This window comes from Pseudophryne corroboree, chromosome 4 (genome assembly GCF_028390025.1).
Source record: "Pseudophryne corroboree isolate aPseCor3 chromosome 4, aPseCor3.hap2, whole genome shotgun sequence".
In the NCBI taxonomy this organism is placed as follows: Eukaryota; Metazoa; Chordata; class Amphibia; order Anura; family Myobatrachidae; genus Pseudophryne; species Pseudophryne corroboree.
In genome coordinates this window covers 877,873,098-877,897,671 of record NC_086447.1, presented here as the reverse complement: position 1 = coordinate 877,897,671, position 24,574 = coordinate 877,873,098, and the positions used below count along the sequence as shown (strand labels likewise).

The 24,574-nt window shown below is 45.8% G+C and overlaps 1 protein-coding gene across 2 annotated transcripts in view; it reads left to right on the top strand.

Moving 5' to 3' along the window:
- Window positions 1-24,574, top strand: part of GLP1R (glucagon like peptide 1 receptor) — a 615,585-nt gene that overhangs the window by 354,975 nt on the left and 236,036 nt on the right. For both annotated transcript variants that reach the window (XM_063918850.1, XM_063918851.1), the window contains 2 exons: window positions 18,728-18,881; window positions 19,299-19,458. In XM_063918850.1, the coding sequence (XP_063774920.1) occupies window positions 18,728-18,881; window positions 19,299-19,458 (314 nt within the window). The remainder of the gene's footprint in view (window positions 1-18,727; window positions 18,882-19,298; window positions 19,459-24,574) is intronic.

The following is a 24,574-nucleotide window of genomic DNA, read 5'->3' as shown; positions in this document are numbered from 1 at the left end:
AATTATCTGCTTACCCATCGGTTAACATGAAAAAATTGTAAGTAGCCCAGCAGAATAATTATAAGTTTTTTGAAGTGTATAGTAATAAAAAAAAATTATAATTGTATCTGAAATTGCAAGTCAGCAATGTAAGTATCCCAATGCAGTGGTTCCCAAACTCAATCCTCAAGGTCGCCCTAAAGCTGGGTAGACGTTAGCCGACAATCTGAGTGATTTCCCTGATAACGATAAATCGTTAGGACAAAACATTGAAATCGTCCTAATGTGTACCCACTACATCACTAGCTTTGCATGCTCCCACGGGTCACTAGTGACTTCACCCGTCATCTTCACATGCAGCGCAATTGGGGGATGTCACTAGCGATGCCTTGCCACCAAATGCAGCATGGCAGCCGCTCCCATCCAAGCCCACATTCATTTTCAATGTGTACCCAGCTTAGCAGTCCAGGATTTAAAGACATCCATGGCTCTACACAGATGGTTAAATTAAATTGACAGAGGGACTAATTACGCACCTGTGGTCAAGCATGAAAATACATAAAACCTGGACCGTTAGGGTGCCTTGAGGAGTGCGAGTGGGAACATCTGGCCTAAATCACATTTAGGGTCTACAAACTACCACACACTGCCATTATCTGAAGATGGTGTGTCAGTTTGCAAAATGCAAAGTTTAGGGGGTAATTCCAAGTTGATCGCAGCAGGATTTTTGATAGCAATTGGGCAAAACCATGTGCACTGCAGGGGAGGCAGATATAACATGTGCAGAGAGAGTTAGCAGCCATTTTCATGGAGTTGTGCGCATGCGCAGTACAGAAATCTCAGGGAAAATGGCCGCTGCGTCATTTTCCCGGAGATTTGCGCATGCGCAGTAGAGCCTGAGCCCTCTAGTGCTCAGACTCTACAGCGCTTTGGGCAGAGAGGAGGGGGCCCGAACGGAGGAGGCCCGAACGGAAGAGGCTGAACACGTGTCTCCTCCTCTCTTACAGTGCCCCTGGTTATCACCCTGCTATCTTTTCAGAGGTTCAGTTTACTTGGCACCCAGTATACGTCCTCCACCTCCCACCTCCTGTCTCTTTCTCCCTTGCTTTCCTAGCAGTCTTGACCATCCAATTTCTCTTTCTTTTTCCTCTTTCTCTCTACTTTCAATTCTAGTGTTTAATAACAAACCATATTATAATCTGCAGCGGCGGCGACTCCTACTTACGTTTAGTAAGGGGACTGCTGCTACCTACGTGCCTGGAGAGGAGACAGCAGCCCCAGGTACCGGCACCTGCACAATGGATCCGGCAGGTGCCGGGACTGGTGCATGCGCAGTCTCCACGTTGCGACTGTGCAGGCACAAACCCCCGGCTACTATGGACTGCGCCGACTGCAGCCCATAGAAGTCGGATTGAGCTGCGCCAAAGGAAGCCAGCTCTCTGCCTTTCACAGTCCGGTCTGGCAGTCCCGGAGAAAGGAAACCCCTCCCAATGGGACTGGCAGTGAGTCAGACACTACAGTCTGACTCACTGCCAGTCACAGTAAAGCCAGTGCAATCATGGACTGCATCTGGCTTCACTGATGCTGAGCTGGGTGGCAGATTTTACCTGGGGTGGCTGTAGTCCTGCAGTCCATAGGCAAAATCCACCACTAATCAGCAGCATATTTCGTTCAGTATCACAATGATACTAATGAATATGACGTGGTCTTTAACATTACTTATCTCTCCGATGGTGTCCAGTGACTTTGCCCTCTGCGGCATCCTCCGAGCCTATTGGTGGGCTGATATGTCATGTGCATGTGCGACGGCCAGTCAGTGCATGCACCTGCCCCTTTCACCCGGTGGGGCCCCGGCAGTGCCTGGAAGACTCCTCTGAAGCCGGAAAGGTTGTTGCTGGGTCTTAATTGCCAGCAATGGGGACTGTATGGCTATCGGCACCTATAGATAGCATAAACAGTACGGTGATAAACAGCGGTAAGCTAAGTTTACCCTTGTTTATTAAAAACTTAAAGGAGGACATAACCCCCTGCTAAGGAGGACATAATCCCCTGCTTTTTCTTGCTCATTGGGCACAGAAGCGAAGAGTAGTCCGGAACAGGCCCACAGTAGTCACTGCAAAGTTTGGATGGTGGCCTGACGCCGGACACCGAAAACAGGGAGCCCAGGACCAAGGAGGAGGACGCGGTAAGCGGAAGAAAAGTCTGCCGGCAGACTAAGATAATTTGCATTGCGGAATGACATTTGAGACTTTAAACTGACACTAGCATCATCACGGGACGTCTTCCCGAACTTGGTCTTTAATAGACTACAAATAAAATACATTAACATCAAATCAAAGAAACCAGCAATAATGGTCCTAACTAATTGACAACTGGAAGCTGGAAACACCCTTAATAAGATAGAGGAGAAGAGTAAATTGCTACAAAGTGTGTCAACTCCCTCAAAATCAGAAACAATTACCAAGAATAGATACATGTGTCTAAATGTTTGTGTGTATATGTATTGTCTATGTGAATTAAATAGATGTACCGGTATTTTTACAAATTATTTAAACAAATACTTTCTTGTGATCACAAGCATAAAGTTAAATTGTTTTATCTGAAAAAGTGTTTATAATTTATGATAATAAAAGAAATATATTTACAAATCTGTTTATAACAAAATTGTTTATTGGGCTCATACAAAGAAAAGCGCTGGAAATTCTCTTCTTTTTATAGCCCACAGTAGTCACTGCTCATGTTACAAGTCACAGGGCCCATCACAGACGTTGAGCCTAGTACAGTACATGCGGAATGAGAGGCCTCCGTCTGCTAATTGGTTTCTTTATGTTCCGTGCACAGTGAGGTCTCAGTCTCCAGGGGGTGTAATTACCATCTATGAATGATGTGGTGAAATGCTGAAATCCAGCTGACTTTAAGACTGTGTCAAATTGATTCACTCTTATCTAGTACTAGTGTTTATAGAATATTCACACTTATATAAAATCCTGCTTCGTGGATGGAACTGTACTTGACTTTGTGACATATAAAATGGAATTCTCTCTTCCGTATAATCATTACAGCCATTGTTCTATTTTAAAACTAGATTTGTATGTTAAAATTTTATAATTTCCTATAATTGTCTGCCTGATATAATTATTCACTCCCTGCCTCTATCATAGCTCGGTGATTAGCATCCATATCCTAAGGGGCCCTACTCACTGGCCGACCCGCCGCCGAGCTGCCCGACGGCGGATACGGCCGACGAGCGACCCGGCGGCGGGGGGGCAGTGACGGGGGGAGTGAAGTTTCTTCACTCCCCCCGTCACGCGGCTGCATTGAAGTGCAGGCAAATATGGACGAGATCGTCCATATTGGCCTGCATGCACAGCCGACGGGAGACCAGCGATGAACGAGCGCGGGGCCGCGCATCGTTCATCGCTGGAGTCTCCACACTGAAAGATATGGACGAGTTCTCGTTCATTTATGAACGAGATCGTTCATATCTTTCTAAAAATCGGCAAGTGTGTAGGGCCTATAAGTGTGTAATGGGCTTTTGCTTTCCTGTCTGATGAGAGAGCAGTACAATAGCTGGGATGATGAGGTTGACACCACACCTGCACCTGTTTCCAATGAGTGTTAGCTCTGTGAATCATAGCACTATTCATGTGTGATATACTGATATGTGTGGTCGTAAAGCCACCGCTGTCACTTAAAAAACAAGATACCGTTAATGATTTAAAGGGCACATACATCAGGGGGTTATTGGGGCCATTCCCCGTTCTCCTGATGCCTGGGTCGGGATATCAGGGGAAATCCAACATGTTTGAACTCATCGATTTGCCAATTTCGACCAATGATTGGTTGTACCATCAATAAAGTAGTAATTTAATATAACCTTCCCACACTCATGTTCAGGCTACTGCGTCTGGGGGCAGCTGTCCTTTTACATTCCTGCTGAAGCTGCGTCATCCTTCTTATTTGCAGAGACTGCCATTGGCAAAAGGGAAACTGGGAGAGATGTATCAAGCCTTCCAAAAAGGACAAGTGCAGAAGTTGCCATAGCAACCAATCATCTTGTAGCTATCCTTTATCTAGTACATTCTACAAAATGATAGCTAGGGTTTATGGGTTGCCATGGGCAACTTCTCTATCTGCATTATTTAGATGATTCTGATACATCTTCAACAGTGTCACATGCTGACACTCCAGGCAGTGGGTGACCTTATGTTCTCTTAGGTGATTCTCCGTGCTTGTGTCCTGCCATCTATAGCGCCTGACATGCACTTTGAGGTTGCAGCTGGTGATCTCAGGTAAAGACGTTCGCTCAGCACTGTACCTCAGCCAGGGTATTTTGGATATTGTGTGCCGAAGGCCTGATGGGCCGGCCAGGCCACGCAGAGAGACCGGGGCAGGCCAAGCACTCAGCTCGGCAGGCCTACTCACATAGACAGTGGCTGGCCGAGCAGCTCTGCCTCCAGGCGCTCTGCTCAGCCGCCCAGCATACAGAGACGTGGGGGAGTGTTGCAAGGCCCGGCCCCAGTAACCCTCGGTACACCCCTGTGAGACATGACCACACCCCCTTTTCATGCGCACATGCAGTACAATGCCAGGGCTGTCAGCCCCAGTCCATCCTTGTCTATATCTATTTGTGTCCTTGACCATTGGCTTGGTTCCTGACCTGAGCTGCCTGCCCTGACCTTTGTGCTGCTTCCACCAAGGTTTATTGCTCACTTCTTGATTTCTAGTGGTTCTTTGGGTTAAGCACATATCTAGATCATGTGCTTCAGATGAGCCATTGCCAACTGCTAGTGCCGAGGTGGATCCACTCTCACGGTCTTTGTTATCTCCCACAGTGCACAGTAGAGAGAGTGTTTGTGTGATTCTAAGTTGGATGCATCCATTACCAACTTTGCTCCGGCCGTAGCAGCCTGCTTACTGAGTTATGCTAAAGTGAGTATATACCCCTGTATGTGAGTCTCCATGAGTCTGCATGGGTCTGACCTGCGCCGGCCACTGTTTTTCCATCAACAGTTGCAATCATTATCTTTAGTACTGCCACTTGCACCCGCCCCATACTGTGTGCAAAATGTCTGTGTGAAACAGGCATCCCAGTTGTGCCCGGGCACCTCAACAAGCACGTAAGCCAGTCTACGCAACCGTGACACTACCATGAGATGCAGGTGTTCCGTATATGTCTGGTTAGTCTGTGCCAAGATTCCACCTCATTTGCAGTTTATGCGTGGTCTGTGAGAAGTCGTGAATGCATCTGTTTATGCAAATGCAGAATCAGCCCCTGTATGCATACACTGTACAACAAAGAAATACTTTTAATTTGTTTCCTTACCCAAAATAGTCATACAGTACTTTACTCTATTAGTAAAGTAAAAAGAAATATGACTTCAAAATGTTTTTGTTAGCTCTAGTTTTTGAGCTACGCTACTTGCGCTATATGTACCGTACTTCAGGAATACAATAATAGTGAAAACAAACTGATATTTTATTGATACAACATAAATAACTGCAGTTCGAATTCAGTCGATCTCAAATAGGAACAGAAAACAAAACAAAATCCAGCAACCGAAAGTACTCTCTCAAACAGTGGCCTGTTCATGAGAGCCAGGGCCGTTTCTAGACAATTTGGCTCCCAGTGCGAGATTTCAAAATGCGCCCCCCCCCCCCCCCCCTATTGCTCTAAAAAAAAAATGTGTGCCCCCCCCCCCCCATATAGCCATAAAAAGAAAAAGCATGCGCGCGTCGTAGGCGCGCGCGCTCCCGACAAGGGTGTGTGGCCTGATTAAAATGGGCGTGGTCTCATTAAAGTGGCCATGGCCTCATCTGATATCATCACACCCACCACAGGGGGGAAAAAATAAAAATAAAAAAGTCCCCTTTTTACACATTACAGCAGGCAAGTGTCCCCATATTACACAGCGCGGCAGGCAGGTGTCCCCATTTTACACAGCGCGGCAGGCAGGTGTCCCCATTTTACACAGTACGGAAGGCAGGTATCCCCATTTTACACAGTACGATAGGCAGGTATCCCCATTTTACACAGTACGCAGGCAGGTGCCCCCATTTTACAAAGTGCAGCAGGCAGGTATCCCCATTTTACACAGTGCGGCAGGCAGATATCCCCATTTTACACAGCACGGCAGGCAGATATCCCCATTTTACACAGCACGGCAGGCAGATATCCCCATTTTACACAGCACGGCAGGCAGATATCCCCATTTTACACAGCACGCAGGCAGATGCCCCCATATTACACAGTACGCAGGCAGGTGCCCCCATATTACACAGTGCGGCAGGCAGGTATCCCCATATTACACAGTGCGGCAGGCAGGTATCCCCATTTTACACAGTACGCAGGCAGGTATCCCCATTTTACACAGTACGCAGGCAGGTATCCCCATTTTACACAGTACGCAGGCAGGTGCCCCCATATTACACAGTACGCAGGCAGGTGCCCCCATTTTACACAGTACGCAGGCAGGTGCCCCCATATTACACAGTACGCAGGCAGGTGCCCCCATATTACACAGTACGCAGGCAGGTATCCCCATTTTACACAGTACGCAGGCAGATGCCCCCATATTACACAGTACGCAGGCAGGTGCCCCCATTTTACACAGTGCGGCAGGCAGGTATCCCCATAGGCAGGTGTCCCCATTTTACACAGTGCGGCAGGCAGGTTTCAAGTTGAGGGGAAGGAAGGGGGAGAGGGGGGGGAGAGAGAGAGAGAGAATACTTACGTCTTCCCGCTCTTCGGTCCCGCCGCCTCACGTCCCTCGCGCCGGCCGCCTCCTCCTTCATGCTTATCTCCTTCTCGCCTCTCCCGAGCGCTCCTGCTCGGGGGGCGGGGCTTCGCGGAATGACGCGTTTGCGTCGTGACGTCACGACGCAACGCGTCATTCCGCGAAACTCCGCCCCCCGAGCAGGAGCGCTCGGGAGAGGCGAGAAGGAGTAACAAAGTGCCGCGGCGGGCGCCCCGTGCGGTTGCACGGCTCGCCCGCCGCTAGAAACGGCACTGATGAGAGCGCTTTCTCTTTGCTGTCGCTGGTACTCCTCTTCTGGGGCATCTCTCGTCACTGTCCAAAGGTATTCAGCAAGCAAAGGAGTGTTCCACCTACCCTGATATCTCCCTTCCATTGCTAAAATGTCTCGGTGGAAACACTCACTGTGCTCGTCCCTCACTGCACTGCAGCTGTCAGGGTAGAGGTCCAAATGCGAGTGGAGAAAGTGGATTTTGAGTGACATAATTGATGATACTTTTGTAGAAGGTTGTTCTCAGATATAACATGTGCAGAGAGAGTTAGATTTGGGTGGGGTGTGTTCAAACTGAAATCTAAATTGCAGTGTAAAAATAAAGCAGCCAGTATTTACCCTGCACAGAAACAAAATAACCCTCCCAAATCCAACTCTCGCTGCAAAATGTTATATCTAGCCCCCCTGCAGTGCACATGGTTTTGCCCAATTGCTAACAAACTTGCTGCTGTGATCAACTCAGAATTACCCCCCAAGTCACCTGTGTGAGCAATACTCTGTTCAACGTCTTATTCTCCATAGTTCTCTGCTTGCTGGTGTTTAGGCTTCAGTTTTTCCTAGCCTGCTGGGCCTCAATCCACATCAGAGCCTAACCTGGATTACTGCTGTGACAGGTTCCGATCACCTGACCATGATTCATCTACTCCTGAGCCAGACAGAGACTCCCTTGACTCACCTGACTCTATCCACCAATCATCAAGCACCAAGGGGTATAAGTAAGGAGACCTGAGTTTCAGAACCTGCCAGTTCCATGAGTCACACAGCTCAGTGTGTGAGCCTAGTAACTGAGCTCCCCAGAGTTACAGATATTACCTTAACACCTGCAATCCTTTGTACAGTTGCATTCCAATACAGTTTGTACTGTTCCAGTCCAGTTGCACTCCAGTCCGGTTGCACTCAACTCCGGTTCGAGTACAGTTGCATTCCAATTTGGTTTGTCATGTTCCAGTCCAGTTGCATTACAATCCGGTTTGTCCTGTTCCGGTCCGTTTCATTACAATCTGGTTCCAGTCCAGTTCTCCCAGTTCCAGCATGGTCAGCCCTCCAGTTTGGTTCTTATCCAGAAGTGTCATCATCGGTTCCAGCCTAACCTTGCTCAGCATTGGTCCTGTTAACCCTCGCTCATCACCCTGCTATGTTTCTTACCAAGTAAGGAGAGTGTTATATTATTACCCCCAGTATCCATCCAGTACTCAGCCTTTTAATCCACCACTACTACACTCCTCCCTACTACATTCACCATCCTGTCATCAACACAACAAAGTCCCTGGTGTTCCAGTGTTCAGGATACGGCTCTCTCTGCCAAGACCCGGGTTTGACTCCCGATCAGGGAGTGGTCTTTACCTCTTCATCACACTGTTCCTTTCAGACCAGCCAACTCTGCACAGAGGGACTAATTCAGAACTGATCGCTATTAGGCAATTTTTGCACTGCTGTGATCAGATAGTCGCCGCCTACAAGGGGATTGTGTTTTTGCTGTGCAAGTGTGTGAACGCATGTGTAGCAGAGCTGTACAAACAGATCTTGTGCAGTCTCTGTGCAGCCCAGGACTTACTCAGCCGCTGCGATCACCTCAGCCTGTCCGGGACCGGAATTGATGTCAGGAATTCTCCCTGCAAACGCTTGAACACACCTGTGTTTTTCCAACCACTCCCAGAAAACGGTCAGTTGCCACCCACAAACGCCTTCTTCCTGTCAATCTCCTTGCGAACGTCTGTGCGAATGGATCCTTCGCACAAACCCATCGCTGAGCGGCAATCCGCTTTGTACCCGTGCGACGCGCCTGTGCATTGCGGTGTATACGCATGTGCAGTTTAGACCTGATCGCTCGCTGTACGAAAACACAGCCTAGTGATCAGGTCTGAATTACCCTCATAGTCCTCCAGTTACCCGCACAGACTTCACATAGACTCCGGGTTCACAAAACAAACAGTCACGACACACCCTCACTTATTACACATCAGGGAGAATAACACTCTTTCACTCCCATTTTCTTTCACATTTTAAACTTTCTCTCATCTATGTCATTTTAATCTGTTATTTATAGTGAGATTTTGCTCTAGGATAATATATCATCATTATACAATATTATAGGACTTCTCATACCTAGAATGATCAGCTGTCTACCTACACTTCTTTTAACTTCTGTATTTTTCTAGAGTGCTTGTACCCATCTTAACATAGATCTAATAAAAGTTATTTTTTAACTGTATCATTATTACCACTAACAGTGTGCCCTGTAAATATTAGAGATGAGCGGGTACGGTTCTCAGAGAACCGAACCCCCCCAAACATCACCACCCGAGCCCGGATCCGAGTCAGGCTTGGGATTTCCTGCCTGACTCGGAAAACAGAACGAGGCAAAATGTCATCATCCCGCTGTCGGATTCTCGCGGGGTTTGGATTCCATATAAGGAGCCGTGCGTCCCCGCCATTTTCACTCCGGCATTGGAGAGTGTAGAGAGAGGACATGTCTCTGTCCTCAGTCTCCGTGTCTTGTGCTGCATCAGTCCAGTCACAGTGGTGGTGGTGTCCTCTGCTGCCATATGTTCAGTGCTGCTGTATAAGTCCAGTCCAGTGGTGGTGTGTTGTGCTGCATCAGTCCAGTGCTGGTGTGTTGTGCTGCATCAGTCCAGTCACAGTGGTTGTGTTCTCTGCTGCCATATGTCCAGTGCTGCTGTATAAGTCCAGTCCATTGCAGTGGTGCTGTGTTGTCCTGCATCAGTCCAGTGGTGGTGTCCCTGTGCTGACGTATATGTCCAGTGGTACTGCCGTATATGTCCAGTGATCCTGTCGTATATGTCCATTGATACTGCCGTATATGTCCAGCGGTACTGACGTATAATTCCAGTGATCCTGCCGTATATGTCCAGCGGTACTGCCATATACATCCAGTGATCCTGCCATATAATTCCAGTGATTCTGCCGTATAATTCCAGTGGTACTGGCGTATAAATCCAATGATCCTGCCGTATAATTCCAGTGGTACTGGCGTATGATTCCAGTGATCCTGTCGTATAATTCCAGTGATCCTGCTGTATATGTCCATTCATACTGCCATATAAATCTAGTGATCCTGCCGTATAAATCCAGTGATCCTGCCGTATAAGTCCAGTGATCCTGCCATATATGTCCATTGATACTGCCGTATATGTCCAGCGGTAAGGCCGTATAAATCCAGTGATTCTGCTGTGTAAATCCAGTAATCCTGTCTTATAATTGCAGTGATCCTGTCGTATAATTGCAGTGATCCTGCCGTATAAGTCCAGTGATCCTGCCGTATAAATCCATTGATCCTGTTGTATAATTCCAGTGATCCTGCTGTATAATTCCAGTGATCCTGCCGAATAATTGCAGTGATCCTGCCGTATATGTCCATTGATACTGCCGTATAAATCAAGTGATCCTGCCGTAAAATTCCAGTGGTACTGGCGTATAAATCCAGTGATCCTGTTGTATAATTCCAGTGATCCTGCCGTATAATTGCAGTGATTCTGCTGTATAAGTCCAGTGATCCTGCCATGTAAATCCAGTGATCATGCCGTATAATTCCAGTAATCCTGACATATAATTCCATATAAATCCATAGAATTCCATAGAATTCCAGTCCAGTGGTACTGCCATATAAGTTCAGTGGTGCTGTCCTGGGCTGTATATTATTTACTCCAAATAAAGGGGTTATTAATATTTAATCCAAATAATTTTCACAGGATTTGCCCTGTGTGGTGTAGAGGTACGCTCTCCTGTACCGCATATTGTTATATAACTCCAGAAAAATAATGAAGAACAAAAATTTGAAGGATAAAATAGGGAAAGATCAAGAACCACTTCCTCCTAGTGCTGAAGCTGCTGTCACTAATCATGACATAGACAATGAAATCCCATCAACGTCGTCTGCCAAGGCCGATGCCCAATGTGAAAGTAGAGGGCATGTAAAATCCAAAAAAAGCCAAAGTTCAGTAAAAAGAGCCAAAAAAATAAATTTAAATGGTCTGAGGAGAAACATAAACTTGCCAATATGCCATTTACGACACGGAGTGGCAAGGATAGTCTAAGGCCCTGGCCTATGTTCATAACTTATGGTTCAGCTTCACATGACGATGGAAGTGCTCATCCTCCCGCTAGAAAAATGATAAGAGTTAAGCTGGAAAAAGCACAGGAAAGAACTTTGCGTTCTAATATGGTATCACAAATCCCCAAGGAGAGTCCAAGTGTGTAAGCGGTTGCGATGCCTGACCTTCCCAACACTGGACGGGAAGAGGTGACTCCTTCCACCATTTGCACGCCCCTGCAAGTGCTGGAAGGAGCAACCACAGTCCAGTTTCTGATATTCAAATTGAAGATGTCACTGTTGAAGTACAGCAGGATGAGGATATGGGTGTTGCTGGCGCTAAGGAGGAAGATGACGATGAGGATTCTGATGGTGATGTAGTTTGTTTAAATCAGGCACCGTGGGAGACACTTGTTGTCCGTGGGATGAATAAGCCCACTCTGATGCCTGGGCAAAATACCAAAAAAGCCACCTCTTCGGTGTGGAATTATTTCTCCACAAATCTGGTCAACAGGTGTCAAGCCGTGTGTTGCCTCTGTCAATCTGTAATAAGTAGGGTTAAGGATGTTAACCACCTAGGAACATCCTCCCTTATACGTCACCTGCTGCGCATTCATCAGAAGTGTCAAGTTGTGAAACTTTGAGTAAGAGTGTAAGCAGTCCACTGACACCTAAATCCCTTCTTCCTCTTGTACCCAAGCTCCTGCAAGCCACACCACCAACTCCCTCATTGTCAACTTCCTCCTCAGTCAGGAAGATCAGTAGTCTTGCAGGCCATCTCACTGGCAAGACTGAGGAGTCCTCTTCTAACCGGGATTCCTCCAGAGGATCCTGCTGTTGCTGCCGCTGCTGTAGTTGCTGCTGGGAGTCGATCGTCATCCCAGAGGGGAAGTCGGAAGACCACTTGTACTACTTCAACTAAGCAATTGACTGTCCAACAGTCCTTTGTGAGGAAGATGAAATATGACAGCAGTCATCCTTTTGGAAAGCGAATAACTGAGGCCTTGACAGCTATGTTGGTGTTAGACGTGCGTCCGGTATCCGCCATTAGTTTAGTGAGACTTATAGAATTGTTTGAGGTACTGTGTCCCCGGTATCAAATCCCATCTAGGTTCCACTTCACTAGGCAGGCGATACTGAGAATGTACACAGACCTCAGAAAAAGTGTCCACAGTGTCCTAAAAAATGCAGTCGTACGCACTGTCCACTTAACCACGGACATGTGGACAAGTGGAACAGGGCAGACTAAGGACTATATGACTGTGACAGCCCACTGGGTAGATGTATGGCCTCCCGCAGCAACAACAGCAGCGGCACCAGTGGCAGCATCTTGCAAACGCCAACTCGTTCCTAGGCAGGCTACACTATCACCGCTTTCCATAAGAGGCACACTGCTGACAACCTCTTACGGAAACTGAGGGACATCATTGCACAATGGCTTACCCCAATTAGACTTTCCTGGGGATTTGTGATATCGGACAACGCCACCAATATTGTGCGTGCATTACATCTGGGCAAATTCCAGCATTTCCCATGTTTTGCACATACAATTAATTTGTTGGTGCAGAATTTCTTGAAAAATGACAGGGGCGTGCAGGAGATGCTGTCGGTGGGCCAAAAAATTGTGGGCCACTTTCGGCATTCAGCCACCGCGTGCCGAAGACTGGAGCGCCATCAAACACTCCTGAACATGCCCTGCCATCACCTGAAGCAAGAGGTGGTAAAGAGGTGGAATTCAACACTCTATATGCTTCAGAGGATGGAGGAGCAGCAAAAGGCCATTCAAGCCTATACTTCCACCTACGATATAGGCAGGGCCGAAACTAGGATTTTCGGCACCCGGGGCAAGGCGGTAATGTAGCGCCCCCCCCTCAAAAAAAATAATATATATATATATATATAAATACATAATTACATAAAATACATAATTATAATAAAGAAATAAAAAAAGAAATTACATAAAAAAATTAACATAAAATTGAAGTAAATATATATAAAACATAAAAAATTATTATATATAGATATATACACACGATGTGGAAGGATCGGCACTCCTCCTATATCAGTCAGCAATGCTCAGGTGTCATCTGGAAAATGTAGTTATAAACAAAAGTCCTCCAACAAGCAGCGGCACTCTGAGACTTGATTTGTCAATGAATCACAATAAAGTGCATTTAATAAATCATCCTGTGAGCCAACGTTTCGGGGCCAATAACGCCCCTTTGTCAAGGTGATGACACCTTGACAAAGGGGCATTATTGGCCCTGAAACGTTGGCTCACAGGATGATTTATTAAATGAACTTTATTGTGATTCATAGTATGACAAATCAAGTCTCAGAGTGCTGCTGCTTGTTGGAGGACGATATATATATATATATATATATATACACACACACACACACACACACACACACACACACACACACACTATATATACATATATTGTAAAGCCTACTGCCCATCCTGCCCACCCTCCCTCACAATGCCCACTTGCCTCAGCACAAAGTGGGGGAAGCGATTCACTTGTTCCCGGCTCTTTCCTCTCCAGCTTCCCTCCGGAGGAGTCAGGCAGTGGGGCAGGAGAGTGTGCGGAGGTGCTGACGAGCGGGAGGGCAGAGGGAGGCTCCGGAGTCCGGCAGCCACACATGCAGAGTGAGATAGAGCAACAGCGGCGGGAACGGTGTCATACGCGGCTGCAGCTGCAGGAGGTGATCGTGGCGGGGAGGTGGGGAGGAGCAACTGGGTGAGAGAGCTGGAGAGTTCTCTGCGCGCAATCGCAGGGGGTGGGAGTGAAGGAGCAGCGGCCGTAAGAGCCAGGCAGCGTTTGCCGCGCCCCCTGAACTCCTGCGCCCGGGGCACGTGACCCCTTAGCCCCCCCCCCCCCCCCCCTAGTTACGGCCGTGATATAGGCAAAGGAGGGGGAATGCACCTGACTCAAGCGCAGTGGAGAATGATTTCCGTCTTATGCAAGATTCTCCAACCCTTCGAACTTGCCACACGTGAAATCAGTTCAGATACTGCCAGCTTGAGTCAGGTCATTCCACTCATCAGGCTGGAGAAATTGAAGGAGGAGCTAAGATGGAGCGATTCCGCAAAGTATGTGGGACTTGTGGATGGAGCTCTTCATTATCTTTGCCAGGATTCAAGGGTGGTCAATCTGTTGAAATCAGAGCACTACATTTTGGCCACAGTGCTCGATCCTAGGTTTAAAGCCTATGTTGTATCTCTATTTCCGGCAGACACAAGTGTGCAGAGGGTCAAAGACCTGCTGGTGAGAAAATTGTAAACTCAAGCGGAACGTGACCCATCAACAGCTCCTCCTTCACTTTCTCCCGCAACTAGGGCTGCGAGGAAATGGATAAGATTTCCTAGCCCAACCGCTGGCGGTGATGCAGGGCAGTCAGGAGCGAGTGCTGACATCTGGTCCAGAGTGAAGGACCTGCCAACGATTACTGACATGTCTACTGTCACTGCATACAATTCTTTCACCATTGAAAGAATGGTGGAGGATTATATGAGTGACAGCATCCAAGTAGGCATGCCAGACAGTCCGTATGTACTGTATACTGACAGGAAAAAAAGAGGCAATTTGGATGTCCTTACACAAACTGGCTTTATTTTACCTAAGTTGCCCCCCCCCCCTCCAGTGTGCTGAAAGAGTGTTTAGTGCAGCCCGTAACCTTGTCAGCGATCAGCGTAGGAGGTTACTTCCACAAAATGTGGAGAAGATGTTCATCAAAATTAATTATAAATTCTTTCGGGAAGACCTTGACCAGCAATTGCCTCCAGAAAGTACACAGGGACCTGTGATGGGAGATTCCAGTGGGGACGAATTAATACTCTCTGAGGAGGAGGATGTACACAGTAAAAGGGGTGAGCAAACAGAGGATGAGGTCGACATCTTGCCAGTATAGAGCCAGTTTGTGCAAGGAGAGATTGATTGCTTCTTTTTTGGTGGGGGCCCAAACAAACCAGTCATTTCAGCCACAGTCATGTGGCAGACCCTGTCGCTGAAATTATTGGTTTGTTAAAGTGTGCATGTCCTGTTTATACAACATAAGGGTGGGTGGGAGGGCACAAGGACAATTCCATCTTGCACCTCTTTTTCTTCTTTGCATCATGTGCTGTTTGGGGCCTAGTTTTTTTAAGTGCCAACCTGTCTGCCACTGCAGTGCCACTCCTAGATGGGCCAGGTGTTTGTGCGGCACACTTGTGTTGCTTAGCTTAGTCATACAGCTACCTCATTGCACCTCTTTTACTTCTTTGCATGATGTGCTGTTTGGGGCCTGGTTTTTTTAAGTGCCATCCTGTCTGCAACTGCAGTGCCACTCCTAGATGGGCCAGGTGTTTGTGCCGCACACTTGTGTTGCTTAGCTTAGTCAGACAGCCACCTCGGTGCAACCTTTTGGCATAAAAACAATATTGTGAGGTGTGAGGTGTTCAGAACAGACTGGAAATTAGTGGAAATGAATGTTATTGAGGGTAATAATACAGTAGGATCAAAATTACCCCCAAATTCTGTGATTTTAGCTGTTTTTACGGTTTTTTTAAAAATCATCCAGATCCAAAACCAAAACACGAAAGGGTGGTTTTGGCAAAACCAATCCAAAACCAAAACAGCTATATTAACGATTTAATTTAATTCAGCTGGATTATACTAATGTAGGTTGAGTGTCCCATATCCAAAATGCTTGGGACCAGAGGTATTTTGGATATGGGATTTTTCCGTATTTTGGAATAATTGCATACCATAATGAGATATCATGCTGATGGGACCTAAATCTAAGCACAGAATGCATTTATGTTACATATACACCTTATACACACAGCCTGAAGATAATTTTAGCCAATATTTATAGTAACTTTGTGTATTAAACAAAGTTTGTGTAAAAACACACAATTCATTTATGTTTCATATACACCTTATACACACAGCCTGAAGGTAATTTAATACAATATTTTTAATAACTTTGTGTATTAAACAAAGTTTGTGTACATTGAGCCATCAGAAAACATAGGTGTCACTATCTTACTCTCACTTAGAAAATTCCGTATTTCGGAATATTTGGATATGGGATACTCAACCTGTATCACAAAAAACACCAATTGCTGCTTTCACTGTAAATCCCCTGCATTTATCCCATTTTCCTCTTTCCCTCATTTTCCCTTATCCGTACACTTTCTCATTAACCTGGGGTACTGTACTTGTCAAAGTTTTCATTCTTAAGAAGTTGATGAATTTGCAGACATAAAGAGTGGAGTCATTTGGAGTTTCTGGGTGGAAAATGTGATGTCACATCACCACACACACAACAAAAACTGTCAGCATTGGTAACACATTTCCGTGGTACCCTGGCTTTTAATGTAAATTAAAACCACAAAACTCAAACACATGGAAGGAATATCAGTCATGACCTTCACTTGATGCAAGCTATACGCAGACAATAAACAAAACATCACCTACAATGACTCAGCGTTCCGGTATTCAGGTTTGCAATCCCATATATTCTCTAGATTTCTTCAAAATGGGTTCAGTATGATTTACCAGCGGACTGGGGATGTCGGCTGTCAATATCCCGACAGCGGCATCCCGCCCGCATACCTCCAAACTTCTGAGTGCTGTAAGAAGGGACATCTGCGCGCGTGAAGTGTGCGCCCACCCAAAAGGGGGCGTGACCTGTGGAAAAGGGGTGTGGCTTTGCAGGATGGCCCACGATCGCGCGCCACACCCCCGTTTTTATCACTGAGGGGGCATGCCAGCAGCTGGCATGCCCCCTCTCCTCCTGTCTCCACTGAATAGAAGCTGTGTGTATGAGCAGCTAGTGCAGGAGCCTCCCAAATGCCCCCCCTTCCCCACCGTGGGACACTGTGACCCGCGGCTGGGACAGCGGGACAGTCCCAAAAAAATAGGGCTGTCCCGCGAAAAACCGCCAGAATGCCAGCTGCGGGGCGAGTGCAGAGAGTCCCCTTGTGGGCTCAGTGGCTTGCTGCGCTGGGTGGCAATTGATATACCGGCTGTCGGGATCCCGGTGCTCAGCATGCCGACAACTATTCTCCCTCTTGGGGTTTCCACGACACCCGTGGAGGGAGAATAAATAGTGTGGCGCGCATGGAGAGCGCAGCGAGCATGCAAGGGGCTCTTTTGCGCTTGCCCCACTGCCTGCCAGTCATAGTACACCCCGCTGCGCTTGCCACAGGATCTATTCCCACTGTATGGGTGTCATGTCATAATACTGTTGCACCGTGATTCCGGCTGGCAGCATTGCCGGCTGGCGGGATTCCGGCATCGGTGCCCTGACTAGGGGGATCCTGACAGTTGGTAAATTAAACACATCCCTTCAAAATACCCGTAACATCATCACACACGGGCTATATCCTGAGGACGAGAGCCAACTGAGAGTTTTAAATGTCCTATTCGTGCTTCACATGCTGAAATCAGGAAAAGGCAGATAACAGGGTTGTTGCATTTTGGGAATATATTTCTACAAGTATTCATAAGGGTCACCTATAAGTCTTTTATAATGCACCATAAAATATGCCAGTGTTCATTTATGGGGGCAAAAGGGTAAATATATATGAGTATGATTTTGGATGATTTGGTGTGTAGGTATTGTGTTGTTAAAAAAAACTATAAAACTAAAAAACTATAAAAATCACCCCAAAAGCAAAACCAGCCCCAAGCCTCTGAGCATAGTCTGGTGCTGGAAAATCGGGGAGAAAACCGGTGTGGGTTCCCATTTTTCCAACAGCCAGCATTGTCCCTGCAACTGACATTACACCATAGCCGTGAGACACACATCATGCATACTTGCTTATCCTCACGGATTGGCCGTGGGGGCTCCCAAAAATCGGATGGCGCTCCCAATGTCCAGTGATTTGGTTTAGAAGTCAAATACAATTCTTAGTAAATCTGCCCCAAAGACATACTCAGGAACTGTCTTTTATAGAAACTACAGTATTAGTTACAACTTCAAACTCAATAAATCTTTTTTTAAGAAGCAAGTCTGTTTGTGCGGATACCGAGAGCATCTTGTGGATGAAATCAGTTCAACATTTTTTTTATTTTAATTTTTTTCATATTTTTATTGAAACAATGGGGTAAATTTACCAAGATAGGAGTTCTATTTAAGATGGCCATAGCAACCAATCAGATTCCAGGTATTATCTTCTAGAAGGTGCTAGATAAATGAGAAGTAGAGTCTGATTGGTTGCTATGGGCAACATCCCATCTTAAATAGCACTCCCATCTTAGTAAATGAACCCAATTGTATGATAAATGACAATAGTAGAAATGCAATAAGGTAGCGTACAGTACATAATACAAACATCTCCATTAGGGTCCATTATGTTCAAGTTTAGTATACAATTGCCTACCTCACGACAGATCGCAATGTTATCCAAAGACCATGGGGAACCATACACAAGAAAGAAAATGTGATGCTCCCACGTATCAATAAATGTTTCAGGAAACTGACAACTGCAGACCCGTATACACAAATATTACTAAGCAGTAAGCGCGCAGTATACATGCTCGCTCCTGAGGATCACAGAGTAACAGGGGGATCATCCTCCACCATGCGTAGGAGATACCAAGAGGCATTGCACAGAGAATTAATAATCTGAGTTTTCAGTTCCACATTCTAATGGATTGCTTGGGTTTCATTTCCCAGACACCTACATTGTACGAGGAATTATATCCACCTGAACCTCTTCACCTCCTTCATTCTGAGGGCCATCTCCGTCTTCATTAAGGACTCTGTGCTGAAGTGGATGTATAACATCGCCATATACGACAACCAATGGGAAGGGCTCATCTCCTATCAGGTATCATCGCCGCTCAGCACCTTCCCATAGGACCACGATGTGTGATGGAGACAGAACCTACTAGTTTCCTTTTATATTGTATTATGTTGACAGGAACGAAGGAAATGTGTGAATGAAAATAATTATCTAATACATCTTCTAGAAAACCAGTAAGACCTGACATTTTGTGTAGGAGTAGAACGGCTTTGATAAATAAACATGTAGTTTACACTATAGAAACCTATTTCGATTTTATTTTTAATGGTCCCTCAGTTCCAGACATGGCCCCAATGCTGAAAAGAATTTCACCCCCTACTTCCTTAGGCTTTGTCTTTTCGAGCAAATCATCTTTTGCAGTAAGTCAGTCCCCGTCCATTCCTATTATCTAGAACAGTGGCCAGGAAGGCTCTGCCATTTTTGTGTTCTTGTCTCTTGTAGGAGTCGTTAAGCTGCCGGCTGGTCTTTGTGATGATGCAGTACTGCGTGGCAGCAAATTACTACTGGCTATTGGTGGAGGGAATTTACCTGCACACGCTGCTGGTGCTGTCAGTGTTCTCAGAGCAAAGGCTCTTCCGCTTCTATCTGTGCGTTGGATGGGGTGAGTACAGTACCTGTGTCATCTTTCTCCTGGTTGTTTTATCACTCAGATTTATCATACTGTACATCAGTAATAATTAGTCATATTCTAGATTTATGCTCAGGAAGTTGTACTCAGCATATCCCCTATCATTACCTAATGTTGCTGCTGATACCGGTCATGGATTAAATTTCTCCAGGTGGGCAGTAACGTGAACGTAGGGCCCTATTTACTAAGCCTTGGATCGAGATAAAGTTGACGGAGATAAAGGGGGTCATTCAGACCCGATCGCAGGCTAGCTTTTTTTGCAGTGGTGTGATCGGGTCTGAACGGCGCATGCACCGCAATGCGCAGGAGCGTCGGCCGCAGGCGACGGGATCACCGGACAGCGATGGATTCTACAATGAAAGTGATTGCACCGGCGATCGCAAGAAGGTTGACAGGAAGAGGCCGTTTGTGGGTGTCAACTGACCGTTTCTTGGGAGTGTCTGGAAAAACGCAGGCGTGCCCAGCCATTTGGAGGGAGGATTCCTGACGTCAGCTCCTGGCCGAATCATCGCAGCGTCTGAGTAAGTCTTGAGCTGTGCAGAGACTGCACACACTTTTGTTTGTGTAGCTCTCTGCACAAGCGTTTGCACCCCTGCACAGCGTTTACCCCCTCCCCCTGTAGGCGGCAACTACCTGATCGCAGCACTGTAAAAAAAAATGCCTGCCTGCAATCAGGTCTGAATCACCCCCCAAAGTCCCAGCCAATCGGCTCCTAACTGCTATGCCACGAGTTTGAAAAATGACAGTTAGGAGCTGATTGGCTGGTACTTTATCTCCATCCACTTTATCTCTGTCCAAGGTTTAGTAAATAGACCCCTACAATGTTGGATGTTGGTTTCATGTTTGATGTTGGTTGTGTGATAGGAACCTGACATCACTAGGGTTCCAACAGGTGTTCCAGTCTTACAGTTCCCTTACTTACGTAGTTGTATATTTCCAAGGACCCTCTCTTCTCAACTTTACAGGATAAAAAACAATCTAACTAATAATAATTGTATTTATATACAGTATTGCTTTTCTCCAATAGGTGCATTATAGCAATATAATGCAGAGATTTGCATAAAATACAGTCAGGAACCATTAAACAATGCAGGGGTCAGGGGCAAACGCAGGATTTAGCAAGAGGGGTTTCCGTGCGTGGGTGGGTGGGTGTGTATGTATATGCACAGGTATGTGTAATAAATATATATAATATTATATATATGTATGTATATATATATATATATATAAGCAGGACGGCACTCATAGAGGCTGGTAAACCATAGAAAATCAGCACAGGACGCTGAAGCTGTTTGTCAATGTTTCAGAGTTAGACTCTTTTAAAATAGTCTAACTCTGAAACATTGACATACAGATACAGTTTTCTGTGCTGATTTTCTATGGTTTACCAGTCTCTATGAGTGCCGTCCTGCTTCCATATATATTATCTGAATCTGACGGGCACCGAAGCATGTTGTGCGGTACTAGTAAGGAGTGCCATTCATCATTTGCAGATATATATAGATAGAGAGAGAGAGAGAGAGATTTGTGTGGTCGTCTGGCACTCTGGATGATAAAAAGCATAGATGCCGGGGTGCTCTCCTGAAATTAATATATATAACCGGTAATCCTCCTTGGGTCCTGTGATAGGACCTGTATTGAAGGAAAATAGGCGGCACTCCACGGACTTAAATAAAGTCAAGCTGTATTTAAAAAAAAAATTTCATGGTGCAAAAAACAACGTTTCAAGGCTCTACGGCCTTTTCATCAGGTTATGCATCATAGGTGAGGTTAAAAAAAAGTATTTTGTTTCTTTTTCACCTCATCTATGATGCATAACCAGATGAAAAGGCCGTAGAGCCTTGAAACGTTGTTTTTTGCACCATGGAAAAAAAAATTTGAATACAGTTTGACTTTATTTAAGTCCTTGGAGTGCCGCCTATTTTTCTTCAATAGAGGTCCTATCACAGGACCCAAGGAGGATTACCAAATTGTATATATATATATATATATATATGGAAAAGGGTGTAGACCTAATAATGCGCTTTGTGAAAGCTCCAAACCTAAATGACGTACTCCCTGTTAGATAGAGTACATAAAGAGGATACCAATACAAAATGTCAAAAGGGAGCTAGAAATGTTGTGTACATACAATATCCTTCCAGATTATGACCGCAAAGTGATAAAAACAATAGATTTTATTCACATATTCACCAAGTACATCATACTTTTAGTGAACGGAGATTATTACATGAAAATCCAATGGTAAATATAATAAAAATACAGTTTACAATGTTATTGCAGACATGATAACAGACAATGTATCCCATCAAATGGTGTATTATACAGGATGTCTGATGTTTTCACAAGAAACACTACCTCTGTTATCATGTCTGCAATAACATTGTAAACTGTATTTTTATTATATTTACCATTGGATTTTCATGTAATAATCTCCGTTCACTAAAAGTATGATGTACTTGGTGAATATGTGAATAAAATCTATTGTTTTTATCACTTTGCGGTCATAATCTGGAAGGATATTGTATGTACACAACATTTCTAGCTCCCTTTTGACATTTTGTATTGATATATATATATATATATATATATATATATATAAAAACACACAATTATATATACATACACATACTCACACATGTAAACAGTGCACACATACATACATACATACATACATGCTGTACATACACAAGCACACACACAAACCCACATACATACATACATACATGCATACATACATATCATACAAAAGCACACATAAAAAAAACTTACATACAGTATACAAGGCTGGGAGCAGAGGGGCGGCAGCTGCAGTGTGAGGCAAAGTGAGGACGGAGGGAGCTGCCGTGGCTGAGCTTGCGCAGCCGGCAGCTCCCCCGGCAGCCAGGGCATTCTCTAAGCAGAGAGCTGCATAGCTCTCTGCTGTTGCTACTGCTCCCATCGTTGCTTTTGCTGAGACGGAGACAGCTGTGTCTCCGTCTCAAAACATTTTTTGTGGTCATCAGGGGGGGTCCCAGGTACGCGGAAACCCTCCCTGCGTGCGCCACTGGGGGTGAGCTGCATATAATGGGAGGAGATTCTATACTATATAGAGGTAAATGTAATAGGTTGTGAGTTCCGTGAAGCAAATAATTTTGTCAATCTCTCCGTTTTTCCATTTAAATTATTGCAGCCTTAAATATACAGCCGAGATCGCAGTAATCCTGCTGCTTCACAGAACTTGCAGCCAATTACCTATGCTGCGTAGGCTTTGTTCTTCTGGTTTATATACAGCAAAAAAAATATCCTATATGATACACTATAGGGGCACCAAGCCCCATGAGCATTTTGTCCATCAGCTGACTAGGAGATCATCGAAGGAAGGAGACCGACTACTCCCGGCTCAGTTTTGGAACTTACATAAAAATGCTAAAAATATTGTTTATTTTATATTTATCTGGTATTAGAGTAGATTTCATATTGTCATTCAATCAGACTCCGGACTAATTCAGCATGGATCTAAGATGTGCGAAAAATTGCACATCTACGATCCACTACACCAACATGCAGGGGGACGCCCAGCAGAGGGCGAGTCCGCCCCACAAGACGGGCCCTGCCCCTTCGCAAACATGCGAAAGCATCGCACAATGGCGATGCTTTCCTATGATTAGGGTAGCCCTCTGCGAAGGCAGGCAGCTACCCGCCATGTTTTGGGTCACAGCGGCTTTGTGTGACGTAACGCAGCCGCTGCAGCCCGCCCCACAAAGTCTGGACATGCCTGCATTGTCCGGAGTGCACCCTCAACGCTCCTTAAACGCCCCCTCCCGTCCAGCTAACGCCTCTGCCGGTCAATCAGGCAGAGGCGATCACACAAGTGAGACGCCTTTGCATCCCACTGTTTGCGCACATGCAGTGTGGCTGCTGCGCGTGCCCACACTTCACAGAGCTTTAGCAGCGTCCAAGTCCGAATGAGGTCTTCTGTCCAGCCCTCAGCAGCTTGAGACTTGAAGTTTAATAAAACTTCAGCTTTAATATAAAAATGCAGCTTTGAGGTTTATTTATGAAAACTTCTGCTATTGTAAATCAGTGAGTGTGGAAATTTCCTGGAGTGGGACTCAGCGTAAGGAAGCAGAATGGATGACCAGTAAATCCAACGTATCATTCTTTCCTGTCATCCGTTTTGTATAGATTACCTGGGGGAAATTGTGTCTGCCAAGAACTTTGGCTTAATGCATATAGCGGAACAGATAATAAGTAAATAGATCTCCCCTGGCGGCTTCTGTTTATGCAGCATAACACAATGTACGATTCTCTGATCTATGACTGATACAGGGATGCACGTGCTTATCCATAAATAATAACCACAGGTAAATATGTATTAATGCGACTCTGTCCGCCAGCATGAATGAAATGTCTTCCCGTCCTAGCACTCGGCGTAATGAAGACATTTTTATAACGGTTTGTGACTTGCAGCATAAGGGACGCGGTTCATACAGAAAATGACAATACATGATTTTCCTGCCTTTTGTCTTTAGACAAAGCTATGAGCCCCGGTGCTTGTACGCTTTGCTTATGGCATACATATCCATTATCTATGTCTGTATCGTGTGCTAAAGTCCGCAGCCCGGCACTGCCTGCACGTATTGCACTTCAAGAAAGCTAACGCTGCCTTCTTAATGAATGCTCAAAGAGACTGTATCTAGAGGTGAGGCGGGGGCAGGGCAGGGGAGGATGAATGGTATTGGATGTTGGAATTTAGGTGGTCATTCCGAGTTGATCGCTCGCTAGCTGCTTTTAGCAGCATTGCAAACGCTAGGCCGCCGCCCTCTGGGAGTGTATCTTAGTTTAGCAGAATAGCGAACGAAAGATTAGCAGAACTGCTAATAAATAATTACTTGCAGTTTCCGAGTAGCTCCAGACCTACTCCTAGATTGCGATCACCTCAGTCTGTTTAGTTCCTGGTTTGACGTCACAAACACGCCCTGCGTTCGGCCAGCCACTCCCGCGTTTTTACCTGGCACACCTGCGTTTTTTAGCACACTCCCGGAAAACGCTCAGTTACCACCCAGAAACGCCCCTTTCCTGTCAATCACTCACCGATCAGCAGTGC